This window comes from Amphibalanus amphitrite, unplaced genomic scaffold, assembly GCF_019059575.1.
Source record: "Amphibalanus amphitrite isolate SeventyFive unplaced genomic scaffold, NRLGWU_Aamphi_draft 000045F_arrow, whole genome shotgun sequence".
NCBI lineage: Eukaryota > Metazoa > Arthropoda > Thecostraca > Balanomorpha > Balanidae > Amphibalanus > Amphibalanus amphitrite.
Genome location: NW_024881541.1, coordinates 59,227 through 75,439, shown reverse-complemented (window position 1 = coordinate 75,439; position 16,213 = coordinate 59,227). Strand labels below are relative to the sequence as shown.

General features: G+C 52.8%; 1 protein-coding gene across 2 annotated transcripts in view; it reads left to right on the top strand.

Moving 5' to 3' along the window:
* Positions 1 to 12,900, top strand: part of LOC122377468 (elongation factor G, mitochondrial-like) — a 94,968-nt gene extending 82,068 nt beyond the window's left edge. For both annotated transcript variants that reach the window (XM_043357522.1, XM_043357523.1), the window contains exon 16: positions 11,875 to 12,900. In XM_043357522.1, coding sequence (XP_043213457.1) covers positions 11,875 to 12,072 — 198 coding nt within the window. In that variant the 3' untranslated portion in view covers positions 12,073 to 12,900. The remainder of the gene's footprint in view (positions 1 to 11,874) is intronic.
* The last annotated feature ends 3,313 nt before the right edge of the window (positions 12,901 to 16,213 follow it).

The following is a 16,213-nucleotide window of genomic DNA, read 5'->3' as shown; positions in this document are numbered from 1 at the left end:
GGGGGGGGGGGGCGTTTTCACTCCTCGGCTCCTGGGCCACTTAGCGACACGCAGTAAGCGGCAATCGAAAGAGCGTCAAAAATAATGACGGAAACACTTCGGTCATTTTTTTAGGTCAGGTCAAACGTCAGTTCACCAGAGGCTATCAAAGGTCACCTTTAGTCCATTTCAACAATTTTGGGAATTGCCAACGGCTAACTCGGGAACCGGTAGAGCTACAATGCCGCGGGAAAGCGCATTCGATAGCCCTTTTACAGACCTTTCTGAGTATTGTTCTCAGATTCGACCTCAGGTCAACGGTATAGTCTCCAGATAGCAAAAACTCTAATAAATAGAAGTTTTTTTTTATTAAAAGCCTTTTCTGTAATAACTTTTGATTCAAGATAGTGACATTTTTTGGCCAGCATCGTGTTTCTCTCGCCGAGACGCGTCGAATGAATTATACGTTGACCTTACAAGGTCATTTTGAAAATTTGACGTCAGGTCAAGGTCATGGCCTGACCGGAAAGGGTCATGTTGCATATCAGTCGATCTGTATCGTCGAGCTGAACACATCTGACGTGTTTTCACCGCTCTAGCACGTCTCTTTGAAAAGTTACAGCTCAAACAAATGCTGGTGACCGTTCATGACCTGAGATGACCTCATGGACACACAGAGGGGTCACATGTGCATTTTTCCGATTCAGTGTGTCATGTTTACCTAAGAGCCGATGTTTGAAAGGGTTTTGAAGGACATTCGTCCAAAAGAGGTGCCTTTCAATTTTCTCCCATTGACATATCAATGTCTGGAAACGATGTTTAAAGCGCCGTCGTTTTTGAAATATTCGCGAAAAACCTGAGGGGGGGGGGGGGGCTAAAAACGCCCCCAGCACGGCGCGGGTTAAGTCAAAGAGAGAAAATTTAAATTCGCCTCTTTTGAACGAATGTCGTTCTAAACACTCAAAAATCAGTTAACCGGTAAACATGACACACTGAATCGGAAAAAATGCACCTGTGACCCCTCTGTGTGCCCCTGAGGTCATCTCAGATTATGAAAAGTCGCCAGCAGTTTTTACTATAACTTTTGATAGAGACGTGCTAGAGTGGTGAAAACACGCCAGATGTGCAACTCGACAATACGGATCGACTGATATGCATAATGACCTTTTCTGGTTAGGCCATGACGTTGACCTGAGGTCAAATTTTCAAAATGACCTTTCAAAATCAGCTAACCCACTCTTGTTCTCGCCTATCCACTATTTTGTTGTTTCTTTTTATGTTTTGGAGAGAATAAAATAAACTGAACTGAACTGAACTAATAGTTCATTCGACGTGTCTCGACGAGAGAAAGACGCAAAAGTGATGGCTGGGAAAAGTGATGTCGTGGCTCTCTTGAGTCAAAAGCTATTACCGAAAATAAAACATTTCTCGTAAAAAAACAGTTATTTTTCAATTTTTGCCCTCTGGAGGCTAAACCTTTAACCTGAGGCTAAATCTGGGTGCAACAATCAGAAAGGCCTGTGAAATTAGAGCTATCGAATGCTTTTTCCGCGGTGGTGTAACTCTATTGGTTCCCGAGTTATGCGCCGGGTGTTTCGGAAATAATTGAACTGACAATATTTGACCTTTGATGACCTCGGGTGACCTGGCCTTTGACGTGACCTAAAAACGAATGAAGTATTTCCGTCATTATTTTTGACGCTCTTTCGAATGCCGCCTACTGCGTGTCGCTACGTCGTGACTCAGGAGCCGAGTTAGACGGGGGCGTGAAAATGCCCCCCCCCCCCCCATCACGACACGGAAAACTCAGGTCACCAGCACGGCGCGGGATAAGCCATGCTTTCAACCCATACTCGCTCTTTCTGGTGGTTTGGTTGTTAAAATACAACCAAACCTAAACCAAAAGTTATTGTGTATGTGAAACGGAGACTCGTCGCTAAACAGGGCCCGCTTTTACTTCGTTTTCACTCCTCCACAACTTGCGTTTCTCTTTCCGTATTCTTTTTACATACGTTCAAAACTTCCTTTAAGCTTGGGTTCTTGCGTTTCTGACAAAATTTAAGGCGCTGGACTCGCCAATTTTATTTTATATTTAGCCACTCACGAGCCTTACGGTCCTTCAGTCCAAGTTATGTCACTGCAATACCGACGGACGAATTTCCCAGACACCGTAGGACTTTTTGAGCTAGCCTCTAGCCAGCCTTTTCTCAGATTGCTCGGATTTTCCAGGTGCTTTTTTCATGATACTGGCGACGGATGATGCAGGAGGGCTGCCCTGATTTGAGTTGATCTTTTACGCTCCCCGCTTTTAAACTTCTTCCACCAGCGCTTGCTAGTGACAACAGAACTCTCCAGTGTCAGGAAACGTCCTTCCGTGTGTTGTCAGCTTAGAGCATGCCTATAGTGCGACTACGGACGTCGGACTGTATAATTTAGCCTCCATGTCTATTGTCTAGACCGTGGTAATGTTATTTCTTACCGAACTCAGCGGTATAAGGAGAGCGGTAAGAGCTCTCTTCAGTACATAATTGGAGTCGCCGAGCGCTGCCTGGAGCCGGTCGGCCGGCCGGGGGGCAGGGTCTCAGGCGGTGGAATCAGTGCTGGCGATAAGCCCGGCCCGCGGCGGCCATTGTGCCGTCACCGGGGTGGTACATACGTGCAGCCGCCTAGTCACTCACACTCTCCCGGTGAACAAAGGGCTGCAGAGCTGCAGGTGTCCGGCGGCCCGAACAAATAAACTAATCCGACAGTGCACGACACTTTAACATTGGTGGAGCGTTCCACCCCGAACGTCTGCACAGGGTATAGTGCCACCCGGGCAAACACTGCGCTCCCCTCGCAGCGAGAGCAGTGCCACTCGTTTGTTTTTCTTTCGCGCGCTGACAGTTGGGGCATTCCACGATAGATCGTACCACTTTTTTCCAATTTGACACCCTCATCTCTCGGATTTTAACGATAATTGATCTAAGGGGTAATCAGGGGCTCTGAATCCTCCTGTAACAATTTCAGGCTTATCAGATGAGTGGTTTTTGAGTTAGAGTGTATAACATGTTTTGGATCTTGCGTTGCAGCCCCAAGTTTGGTGGGCTGTAACTCTAAGACGGATTATCCAAATGCCAAATGCTATAGGTACGGCATTGAACTTGCATTGAAACAAAGAATAATATGCATTTTTAAAATTTTGAAATATATACTATTTTTGATATATAACACCTCGAGTTTCCTTTCATTTGCATTTTTATGCCTTTGGGACCAAATTTTTTTGAATTTTTATTTACTTAAAAACATTTTTGGATCATGTTTAAGTAGTATGCAAAAAATTAGGAAGGTTTTCTTTCTATAAATGTACTTATTTTGCGTCACCGTAATGGTCTCGAATTGTGATTTCGGAAGAGAGCCTACAAATGGTGTGGTAAAGCTGCCTAGTGACATCACTGGTTACTTAAAGTTCAATTTAAGTCATTTTTGCCTCACTTTTGCATTGTTGACCTTGCGTGACGTCATTCGTACGTCACTAGGGTCATAAGAGTTTTTCGTCAATAACTCTCGATCAAATTGAGCTAGAGAGACGGGAAAGCTACCAATGGACTCGGGAAGACCTTGCGAATCGAATGATGTGCAATATGGTCTCATTCACCCAGCTTCGTGGCCTGACCCGACTGTTACCATCTCTGTAGCGGCGCTGTTTGTCCAGCCCCGCGCTGGTTGGCCTTGCCGCGGACTCGGGCGGTCACGTGATGCCCGGGGGCTGGCTGCCGGCTGGGCCGCCCGGTCGGGGCGCGGAGCCAAATACACGGCAGTGTGCTGACCCGAGGTCAGCGACTTAAGCTGACTCACATATATATTTTGAGAAAACACGAATAAAACACATGACGAACACGTCACCCGTTGCACCGATTAAAAGCATAAAAATAGTGTAAATACATAGGTGCTTAAAAAGGGCGGACAAATGACACCTGACAATTCCACGACACACGATAAAAAAAGCGGGTTTGGCCAACAGCCCCCGGAAAGCAGGAAGTGTGTGCTTCGAGTTGCACCTGTGCGCCTACCGTTCACAGCGGTTCTGGAGCAGCGCCGTGGTCGCGGATGCTCTCACGCATCTCTGCGAGGAGCGCGGCATATGCGGTCAGCGCATTGGGGCGCGGCGGTCGGGGCGTGTCCTGTGCCAAGCTGGGAGAGAGGCATAACAGCTGCTCGGCGAGCTGCTGCGTCGTCGGCGAGTCCGCATCCGTAAGCGGTGGAGACTCACGGCGGGGCAGCAGGTAGTAGGCCAGGTCTGGGTCATCTAGGGGGTTTCTGCTAGGCTCCTCACTGCGACTCCCCACAGATGGACGGACTGGCATCACTGGACCGGGTCGCAAAGCTGTCGCTGAATCCTTGCTGCAGCCGACGCTGCAGTTCCCTTCGCCAGTGTTGTCGCAGCCGTCGCTGATCTCACCAGTGCTTCTGTCACCTCCACCGCCGCCGCTTCCTCGGCCGCTGCCGCCGCCGCATTCATCTTTGCTCTCGCCGCAGCTGCTCCTGCTGCAGCGGTCCACGTCGTGGCTGTTTCCACGGCTGTCGCCACCGCTTCTGTCAAAGCTGGTGACAGCAGTTCTGACGTCAGGTCTGTCGTGGGCTCCCGCTAATCGTATGGCTGTGGCGTTTCCGCGGATCACTGCCACCGATATCCGCTGAATGAGGCGCTCCATGTCCCGCCGGTCTCCGGTTACCTGCACGATGCGTCGGCCGAGGTCCTTTAAAAAAGAACAGCTGTCCGAGCCCAGTGCTCCGGATGTTTCCACGGCGACCGGGCGGAACAGATAGCGCCGACTGATGGCCTCATACCGCCGGCGTTTGCGTCCCTCGGCGGCGGTCGCGGCTGCGCTTGCCCGGGCTGCTGACGCGGCGACTGATGAGGCGCCGAATGTGTCCACACAGGTAGCATCCCAGACGAGGCACTTCCCTTCTGCGTAGGGGAAAGCTGTGATGCCATCCGGGCGTCGTCCATCACCGCGGTCCAAGCCAGCCGGCTCAAGAACCGATGGCAGTCCAGCGGCCGCGAGTCCGCGCTTAATCACGCTGTTGAGCTCAGCGTGACGGGGGAATCGGCCGGCGCTCAGCTGGCAGCTGAGGCCGTGCAGGCCGCGCTCGTCGATGTCCGCTCCGCAGCGGCAGCGATGGGGAGCGCAGACCTCTGCGCTGACCCGCAAGGCGACGGCTGTTCGTAGGGTGTTTGGGTCGAGCAGCGTGCCCACGCTGGCTGCTGGGAAGGCGTTCAGCCAGGCGCCGGAGTGCGGTTGTGCGGCAGCTCGGAGCCGCGCCCGGTCCACATCAGTCGTGCAGTCATCCAGCAGCTGCCGACTGATCGCTTCTGCTGCTGCTCGGTCCCAGTCACGCTGATAGCGCTGCCTGGACACATCTGGCGACGGCAGACCAGTGCGAGCCTCCCACTGTATTGACCATCACCGGCACTCCACAAACACTAGTGGCTTTTCCGCGCCGTAAGTCAAGATATAAAACAGTGTGGTATGGTAGGTAATGGAAATAAACAGAGACATTCACTCGCAACATTCAAAACATACATACATTCTAAACCCTACCCCGCCCCCCGCGGTGTCCCTATTGCACATTGACTTAATACTACGTTGGAAACGCGCTGGGTCCAGTTCGATGACATTCGTTGGAAGTTTGTTTAAAAGAGATGTTGCGCGATATAAGAAGGACCGCTGACCGGCTGCTGTACGAGTAAAAGGAGGCCTAAAATGCCGGTCCTGTCGAGTGCTACGGTCGCATCGCTGTTGGCGCGAGTCACCGAAAGTCACAAAAAGAGATGCAATGTCTTCCGGCTCATCGTAAGTAATCGCCTTATGGGCCACAGCCATCGTAGACATCTCGTACATCAGTCGAGGACCGTGCAGTCCTAGGTCCTCTCGCGCGCGAGACACGTGGTCATACTTCCTGAGACCGGTGATCACCCTGGTCGCAAAGTTGATCACGCTAAGCAATCGTGCGTCGTTTCTCGCTGTACCACCACCATACACCGAAATACAGTACCTCACGCGCGAGAGGACGAGACCATCGACAACGGTTCGCAGGACACCCCGCGGGAGGAAATGCCTCAGATGGCGGAGACCGATCAGGAGGCCAATGCACCGACGAACCACGTCACTGACGTGCGCGTCCCAGGTGAGATGACGGTCGAAAAGCACGCCAAGGTTTTTCACAGTCTGGCTCTCCTGGACGGTCTCCCCACCGACCCGTACGCTGACAGGGAGTATGTCTCGTGTGTTCTGCCGGGTACCGAGGAGAAGGATTTCAGTTTTGGATGCGTTGAGCTTTAGTCCATGGGCATGGAACCATGAAGACAGGGCGAACAGTGTGGTTTCCATGCGTTGGATAAGGTGAGGAAGATTACGTTTGGTGTCGGATATAAGGATCTGGGTGTCGTCAGCGTACTGGGTCACATGAGCGTCCGGCGCGTGCAGGCTGAGGTCGTTGGCGAAGATGGTGAACAGGAGAGGACCGAGGGCGGATCCCTGGAACACTCCCATGGTATTAGGAAGAGGATCTGAGACCACTCTGTCACCAGAGGGAGATGTGATTGAAACGGATTGGGTGTGACCGGAGAGATAGGAGGCGAACCAAGATGGGTCAATACTGTACTGCTGGAGTTTAGTAAGAAGGAGAGTGTGAGGAATAACATCAAAACATTTGCTGAGGTCTAAAAGACAGAGGAGTGACACGTGACCTAGATCCATGATGGAAAAAATGCGGTTTGTTACTGTGAGCAGAGCGGTCTCGGTGGAGTGATGGGGGCGGAAACCGTGCTGGGATGAGGATAGTAGATGATTGTCGGACATGTAGGCATACAGCTGTCGCTGCACCACACGCTCGACAATCTTGGTAATGACAGGGACTATGGAAATAGGACGGTAGTTGGAAATGAGGGCTGAGTCACCGGATTTGAAAATAGGGTGAACCAGGGAGTGTTTCCAGGCATCAGGGATGTCACAAGTGGTAAGGGAGGTATTAATGATGTGGAGAAGGACAGGTCCGATGGCATCAAAACACAGGAGTAGGATACGGATGCATATACCATCAGTCCCACACGCACCGGAACGCTTCATGGAGAACATGACCTCCCGCAGGGCGCCCAGAGTCACGCCAGATACACGAAACCCGCACGCCCCCACACGCGGCAGACGGCACGGAATGTCCGGCGGCGGCCCGAGATCGGACAGGCCGGCCGCGACACGGGGTCCGACATTCACGAAGTAGGCGTTGAGCTCGTTGGGTGTGGCAGCAGGAAGGCTGGGCGCGCTGCTTCGCTTGCCGGCGATGACTGGGCGAACAACACGATAGAGGGAGCTGCCTCCTTGCTCTCGCAATCTCCCTTCAATGTCCGCACGGCAGTCACGCCTGATAGCGGACCTGACTCTCCTATCCAAGTCCCGGAAAGCAGGCGACCTCCCTTCACGACGCAGCACGCCCCGCCGCCGTGCCATCAGGTCCAGTGTGGCCGGCGTAACCGCCGGCGCATCGGGGTTTCTGATCGTCACAAGTCGGATGGGAGCGTGCCTATCTATCACCGGTAACAGACGGTCGGTAAAATAAGACCACATATCAGTAACAGACACACTACTAAAAACTCCAGACCAGTCCACGCGGTGCAAATCATCCAACAGATCAGAAGGATCGACACGTTTGAGCAACCTAGTACTAACGCGAGAGACCTTTCTACGACACTTTGGTATCGATACGATTAAACGAACATAGCTGTGAGGGCTAAAAGCGCATGGAAAAACACCCACACGTCGGACAATGTTATCAGAGTTAGAAACTACTACATCTAAAGAGTAGACATCTAAACGATGTCTACTCTTCGACCAGGCATCGCGTCGCCTCACCGACATGAGCAGCGGCCGAGCCGTTGATACTTGCGATCGTGTCAGCGGAGGCCACTTGTGAAGCGATGTGGGCAGGAAGGGCCACGTCAGTCACCATCCTCACACCAAGTCCGCCGAGATTGACGGGCAGCGTCGCCTGCCGCCATGAGTCGCCTCGCAGTCGGACGTTCGTGATTGCCTCCATGCCGCAGCGAACGGTTTCGTCGATCTTGACGAGCAGGGCAGGGTGGCGATAGGCCGGGGAGCTTCGCAAGAGGTACAGAACGCGAGGAAGGCTGACGTAGCTCTTCAGCAGGAAGAATGCCTGGTGTGCCTCCTCCAGGGCCTGCAGCCGTCTGATGAGCTTTTCCACCATAAGCTGACCTTGTAGAAGCTTACGTCGCACCTGGTCGTCGTGCACAGGCGCGCCAAGCAGCTCCAACTCGTTCATGGCCACTTCTCGGATGTCTGGCAGGACGCTGTGGAGGTGGCGTAGAGCGATGGACTTGGATTCTTCGCTGGATCCTTCCAGGAGAATGGCTTCACATTTCGTCGGATTTATGGTGAGGCCCACCTTGCTCAGCTCTGCCTTCACTCGTTGGATGCTGGAGACAACATCAGGCACTGATCCCGCCAGCGTGCCGTCATCGAGGTACCAGATGTTGATATATGTGTCTGCAGACCTGGCGGCGGCATCCACCGTCAGGGAAAACAGCAGAGAACTCAGTGGGTCACCTTGCTGAATTCCTGTTTGAGACAGGATTTTGGAATCGCCTATGAAGAGCGGTGTGGTGGTGTTGTAGCCCTGCCATACGAAGGGATAGATGGCAGGCGCTTGCTCTATTACGGCTTCCATCATGGAGTCCCTGCGCACGGTGTTAAATGCATTGGACACGTCCAACTTGACCATGATCTTGCTGTCTGCGGCCGATTCTGAGCTCCCTTGTATGTAGGCTCTGACAGCGTGCACCGCCGCCTCACAGCCGTTCCTTGTGGCCACACCGAGCTGTATTGGACGCAGTCGAGCTCCTATAGCCCCAGAGACGGCTGCCGCGGCGACTTTCCCTGCGATGCGGCGGTAAACACTCCCAACCGCGATGGGCCGCAGGCCGCCGTCCTTCTTTCGGAGCGCGATCAGCGATACGCCGAAGAACGCTGGCACCACACACTCGGGCAGGCGACCGCTCAGTGCCAGGTTTGTGAGCGCCCTCAGGGCCGTGAGTAGTCGAGCTCCAGCCTCAGCAGTGTGCTTGGTGAGCAGAGAGCGCAAGTGGGCCGGTCGGATTCCGTCGAGCCCTGCGCTGGAGCTCGGCGGGAAAGAGTTGATGGCCTTCATCACGTCCGCCTCAGAGGCCACCAGAGGCGCCTGGCTGTCATCGGGCGGTGGGATGTCACGCAGATCGGTGGGCGGCTTCGGGTGCTTTTCTTGCATCTTGTTGATGACATCATCCGCTGGGGGTGCGTAGGAGTCATCGGACGTCAGCGTTCGGAGTGCTCCTCGGATGTCGCCGTCCGTGAGCTTTGAAGCCACGCGTCGGGACATCGCTGTCACCTCGTCCGCTGGGCGATAACCGCGGCGGCGCTTGGTGGGTGGCACCGATGGCTGTGCTCCGTCTGGGTCCCCGTTCTGCGTCAGATTTAGGCGTACTTTTGCAGCTAGTGACCTCCTCGGCGCCTCCTGCGATTGCTCCTTGACCCTCAGCGCGGTGTAAGCAAAGCGCATTAGTCTGCGCCATGCGCCTTCGGCGCCCTCAGCGACGGCGCTGTTGATGAGGCGGGCGAGTTCGTCAGCCACAGCGATGCGCGCTCCTCTTGGGACGTGGGGTAGAATCCGCCCGGTTCGCTTCAAGGTAGCTATTTCAGCGGCAATGTCGGTCGTGGCAGATGGTGTCGTGTTGGGACATTTATCCCCGAATCGGCAGGTGGTGCACGGGTTTCCCAGTCTGACACAGCGGCACGCCTTGCATGGGTTTGTTACGCACCTACAGCAGTGCGTTATGCATTGACTGGTCTTCATCTTGCATCTACCAGCTCAGCAGCTGAAGCCTTCAAAGTTGACCATACCAGCCAAAGCAAAAGCTCCGACGGCCAGCGGGGCTCGAACCCGCTCTACTCCTCACTCCCTCTCCTCCGGGGCCAGCACCCTATCCACTCGGCCACGGTGACATGTGCCTGGCCGAGTCCGACCTCGACCCGGGTCAGCGCCAGGTGACGTCACCGGCAGGGGTCCGGTGCCATGGCGTCTGACGGGGACACTCTCCCAAACACAGCCCGACGCTAAGACGCCTAAGTCGGGAGTGTACAGTCACTAGCCTTATATCGCAGCAATCAAAAGTTAGCTAAACGGCTAAAGAGTGTCCTGGAGCCCACTTTCCGTCCTGGCTTGTCAAGAAACTGGGAAAAACCCAAAAAATAGCAGAGCGCCACAGCCACGTCAGGCACCGGCGACGGTGGCGCCACCCAATCCAAAGCTGACTTCACCAGAACAAACAGTATACCATTCGACGCGCCGGAGCTAGGCAAACACAAAGATGCTAAAATCGCGGCTCTGCGACCATTTGTTACGAAGTTATCAATCAAAAACCGGACCCGTAATTTGGGTCACTTGAAATGACCTCAGGGGTCACCAATGAACCTGAGACCTTAAAATGTGGTATCATTCGATGCATTTTGTAACGGCGCACATGCTCGTTTTTTCCGCAAGGTTCTAGCTCCATTAGAGGCGAAACGGCGAGCTGGGGTCGTACCGACCCCCCGGAAACCCATTTTGTATACATTTAAATGAGGAACTTATAGAAAGAACACCTTTCTAATTTTTTGCATGTCGATTCTAAAGGACCTGAGGTTTATTTTGAAGAAATAAAAATGGCAAAAATTTTGGTCCCAAGGGTCATTATAGACAATTTAAAAAAATACTACCATTTTTTTAATATGTAAAGCTTTTCTTTCCAATTTTAAAAATACTGTATTAATCTTTGATTCATCGTTAGTTCAAAGCTGTTTACCGTTTGTTGCTTGCTTAGCTCGTTTTTGAGTTATAGCTCATCAAACTCACCCTTACAATCTGAAGTTTAGAAAATATTATGCAATGTAACTCAAAAAGTTTTCATCTGAGAAGTCTGATATTTTGGCAGGTGTTTTTGAAGCCTATGATAACCCCCTGTACCAATTTTCATTCAAATTTGAGAGATGAGGGTGACGGGCCTGGTACGATCTATCGTGGAATGCCCCAGTTGCCCGTTAGTTCGGCAAATGGATAGGCACTGTTGACGCCCCCTCCCATGGACAGGCACCGCTGACACCCCCTCCCCTCCCATGGACAGGCACTGCTGACACCCCCTCCCATGGACAGGCACTGCTGACGCCCCCTCCCTCCATGGACAGATTCTGCTGAGTGCTGACATCCTCCCCCTCCCATGGACAGGCACTGCTGACACCCCCTCCCCCTCCCATTGACAGGCACCGCTGACACCCTCTCCCATGGACAGGCACTGCTGACGCCCCCTCCCTCCATGGACAGATACTGCTGAGTGCTGACATCCCCCTCCCCCATGGACAGATACTGCTGACACCCCCTCCCCATGGACAGATACTGCTGACACCCCCCTCTCCCCCATGGACAGATACTGCTGACACCCCCCCCCCCTCCCTCCGTGGACAGATACTGCTGACACCCCTCCCATGGACAGGCACTGCTGACGCCCCCTCCCTCCATGGACAGATACTGCTGACACCCCCCCCCCCCTCCCCATGGACAGATACTGCTGACACCCCTCCCATGGACAGGCACTGCTGACGCCCCCTCCCTCCATGGACAGATACTGCTGAGTGCTGACACCCCCCTCCCCATGGACAGATACTGCTGACCCCCCCCCCTCCCTCCATGGACAGATACTGCTGACACCCCCCCCCCCTCCCTCCATGGACAGATACTGTTGACACCCCCCTCCCCATGGACAGATACTGCTGACACCCCCTCCCTCCATGGACAGATACTGCTGACACCCCCACCCCCCATGGACAGGTGCCGCTGAACCGGATGTTCGGGTACGCCACCGAGCTGCGCTCGGGAACTCAGGGTAAGGGCGAGTTCAGCATGGAGTACGCGCGCTACGTGCCGGCGCCGCCGGACGTTCAGGCGCGCCTGGCCGAGAGCCTGCACAGCGCCGGCCCGGCAAACAGCGGCGGCGACGCCAAGAAGGCCGGCAAACGCCGCAACTGAGGTCGCGCCGCCGGCCCTCTAGCTTTTCAATGGGGAACGGGGCGGGTAGGCAGTGGCACGGCCGGCCGGCTGGCAACGCGGGCCGGGACCCAGTGAACACCGGGAGAGCGGGACGGGCGCAGCGCTCAGGAGGCGCCTGCCGCTACAACTCACACAGCTGGAATCGGACAGGCGCCGTCGTCTTGTTGGGTCCATGTGACCGGTTTGTAAGATTGTCTTTGCAGCAATTACGTGTGACGGAAGTGGCTCCTTTTCATTCAGTACCATGTTTTGTTTCGGAATAATTGTTATTTCAACCGTTGTAAACGCAAGTTATACACGCAATATGATGACATTGTAAGATGCAATCCATTTTATGCGTTATTTACGTTTGATTCAACATCAGCTTATTGATGTTTTTGTTCCATCCTCGGAGCATTAAAGGCTTACTTTCATTGTTTCCGACACCACGACGCCTCTGAGAGTGGCTCTCGGCGGTCGATCAATTCTGGTGTGGGCGCTCGGTGTGGGACACTCAGTGAGTAGGTGGTGGCCGTGACCGCAGTGGTCGGCACCGATACCGGCCGCGCCGGGCGAGCTGCGTCTGCCCATCGCCACCGGGGCTGCCTCGCCGCGGATCGCGGGTAGCGTGTCAGCCGGCCACCGTCAGCCGGCCACTGTCGGCCGGCCACTGTCAGATGGGTCACCGTCAGCTGGGTCACCGTCAGCCGGCCACTGCAAATCAGTATGTGGGTCTGAGAGACGCTATTCATTGTTCATAAATCATCGAGTGTTACGCGGTGCGTGAATGTTGATACTTCTTGAAAATGAATACCATTATCATCAAACTCATGGCGTTTGAATTATGCGCACGGATGAATAGAAAATAGTGCCTCGGGGAATTAAGTATATAGTCCGTTTTAAGCGCAGTGTATTGCACAGCAGATTGCCATTGTGTATTGCCATTCCTTCCTTGCATCGCCCATAGGGCTAATGTTAAAATGCCAAAGTCAAAGGGGGGGGGGGGGGTACGATGCCCCGGGCCGGTGCCCACCCCGTTCCGCCGCCTATGTTTGGGGGGGGGGGGGGGGTAGAACGACATTCGTCCAAAAGAGGTGCATTTCAATTTTCTCCCATATCATCATTTTGATGAAATTTGATATTGCATACCTAGGCCCCATCAGCCACCTTTCTGGTCCGGGAACATAAGTCAATGGGGAAAAAGGAAATCAGCTAATCTGTCGCCGAGAACGATCTCCAACTATATCAAGCATACAGAATCGTGATTTTATGCACTCTTTGCAAGGTTCGATGCGTCACTTTTGCAATGTTGACCTTGCGTGACGTCATTTATGACGTCATTTGGGTCATATTAGTTTTTCGTCAAAAACTCCCGACCAAATTGAGCTAGCGAGTCGGGAAAGCCACCAAGAGCTCAGAAAGACATGCCGAATCGAATGATACGCAACATGACCTCCTCCGAAGAATATCGTGACCGGGGGGCGCTGACCTGACCGTGAACCGAGGTCAACAAAGTTGACCACACTCAAACAAAACGTATATCATTCGACGCGCCTGAGCGAAACAAACACGATGCTGCCAAAATCACTGCTCTGCGACCGTTTTTATTTAGCGAAGTTATTCACCAAAAACGGAACCGTACCTTGGAACACTTGACCTGACCTCAGAGGTCACCGGTGGACCTAGGGCTTTGAAATCGAGTATCAATCTCTGCGTCTTGTAACGGCGCAAACGCTCGTTTTTTCCGCGACGCGCTCGCTCCACCAGGGCGAAACGGCAAGGGGGGTCGTACCCGCCCCCCCCCTCGGCCGGCGTGTATGTAGAAAACCAATAGGTTCGGCGAGGGTTAAGGTCACTATTCACTTCCCATTGTTATTGGAGCGTCGAGAAAACAATCGCGGATAAAATGTCAATGCATACTTGTAACACAGCCGAGTGTTCAAAGTAATCACGTTCTGAGCTGCTGACGAAAATGTGACGAAAACTATTCGGAACAGACTTCAGTCGCAGTCCTTCGAATCCAAGTCCAGCGTCAAGTTTATCTGAGAAATGCATTGCATAAACCATCTTTCCTAAGCATCCTGAAAGTTGGTCACTTAGGTATAGCATAGGTTTCCTACCAGGCTGCCTCTAATTAACATCGACCAAATACAAGTAGCCACTGTAGCCACTGTAGCCAAAAAGAGTAGCCCAGCCCCCTCCCCCCCCCCCCGACCAAGTGGCCCCGCTGTTTGGCCGCCGTTGTTTAACGTCTTTCCACATTGTCTTTGGTGGACATCCTGGCATGTTGAGGTAACTGTCTCAAATTGAAAACAAAAATGCAAAGCAAGTCATCATTCCAGTGATGTAGAAATGTGAAATGTGTAGGAATGTAGGTATAGAGCAGCTCCAGATCAGTTCGGGATGGTTTAGAAGCTACCAGGAAGGTCATAAGCAACAGGTCCGCTTGGGAAATGTGTTGTCGTCATCCAAAAGCATAAATATTCGTACATTCCAGGGATCTTGTCTCGGCCCGTTGTTGTTTACCTAACCCTCGCCGGCACGGGGGGGTTGATGCACCCCCCTAAGGTTTTTCGCGAATAACTCGCGTAAAAAGCGGCCATTTACGACGAAACTTTCAGTACCCTCGCATTGATCAATTTTACACCTACCCTGAAAATTCAATGACCCTGACCCCAATGACTGTTGACCTGTGACCTCTTTTCCGAGACCATGTTTGGCCGGAATCGCGATTCGGCGTATGTCGGCTCGCATTAACCGCGCGTTTGCAAGCTTTTCGTGGTTTCAAACGTTCAAACGTGTGATTTGATGTTGCTCCATGCATTAGGGTGGGTGTCAAGGTCACCTGAAGGTCAGGTCAGGTCATTGACCTTTGGGGACCTCGGTTACTTTTTCGAGTTTTACTTGTTTCTAGGCTAGTTTTTGGAGCTGAATTCGAATTTAGCAACCATTTGAACATTTACGAAGTAGCTTTGGTGCCTTCGTAACATGTTACGAAGCTGTCAGAGGCGGATGACAGGTACTACGAATACCCGTCACGACCCCTACCGGTTGACCTGACCTGACCTGACTTGACCTGGTCTAAACGCTTAACGACATCATCTGTGATCAAAACTAACACGATATTCGTGATCAGCACCCCGGAAAACCCATTAGCAGCCACACTTTACGACTTTCTAACAGGTCCTGATCCCGATTTTTGGGCCATTGGCCTGACCTGGAAGGTCAACCGATGACCTAGGACCTTAAAATTGGGTATCATTGGCTTTCTCTCGTGACGGGCAACACGCTCGTTTTTTCCGCGAAGCTCTAGCTCCATCAGGGGCCAAACGCGAGGGGGGTCGTACCAACCCCCCCCCCCCTTTGTGCCGTCGAAGGACTCAAAATGGCCTGTGCCGGCGAGGGTTAATATTACCACTCATGATTTAGCATTGCATCTGACAAATTCGGTCAGTGGGTTTAAGGTATAATGACCAGATTCGCTGGCGATACACAAATCGGTGTCACGGGGCCTCGCACCCGTCTCGGAGAGCTACAAACTGCCCTTAGTCAGCTGCTCGAAATTATGGGCACCTGGTTCGCTCAGAATGGAATGAAAGTAAACGCAGCGAAAACTGAGATGATACTGATAGGTGATAGGCGTCAGCTGCAGTACGTAGGGGAAGGGCAAGTTAAACCCGCGCCCTGCTGGGGGGGTGTTTGAAACCCCCCCCCCCTTGTGGTTTTTCGCGAATATCTCAAAAACGGCGGCGCGGAGCGCCGTCGTTTTTGGTACACCTTATCATACATCAATTCTACACATGTTGTTAAAATTTCAGACCAAGGTCATTCAAGGTCAGGTCACCAGGTCACTTGAAGTGACCTCACCTCATAAAAAGTTTCAATGTCTGTCATAGCTACACCGAGTGACCGATCGCTTTGAAACTTTCAGCGATTTCTAAGAGCAATAGCATGTACAAAATTTATATCTCAGAATTTTGATATCGATGACCTGAGGTCAGGTCAATTTTGCGACCTCCCCATTATAAGTCAATGGGAAAAAATTGAAATGCGCCTCTTTTGGACGAAAGACATTATAAACACTCCCAAACACCGAATTACAAGTGGTTTAGACACACTGAACCTGAAAATGGTGTCCGTG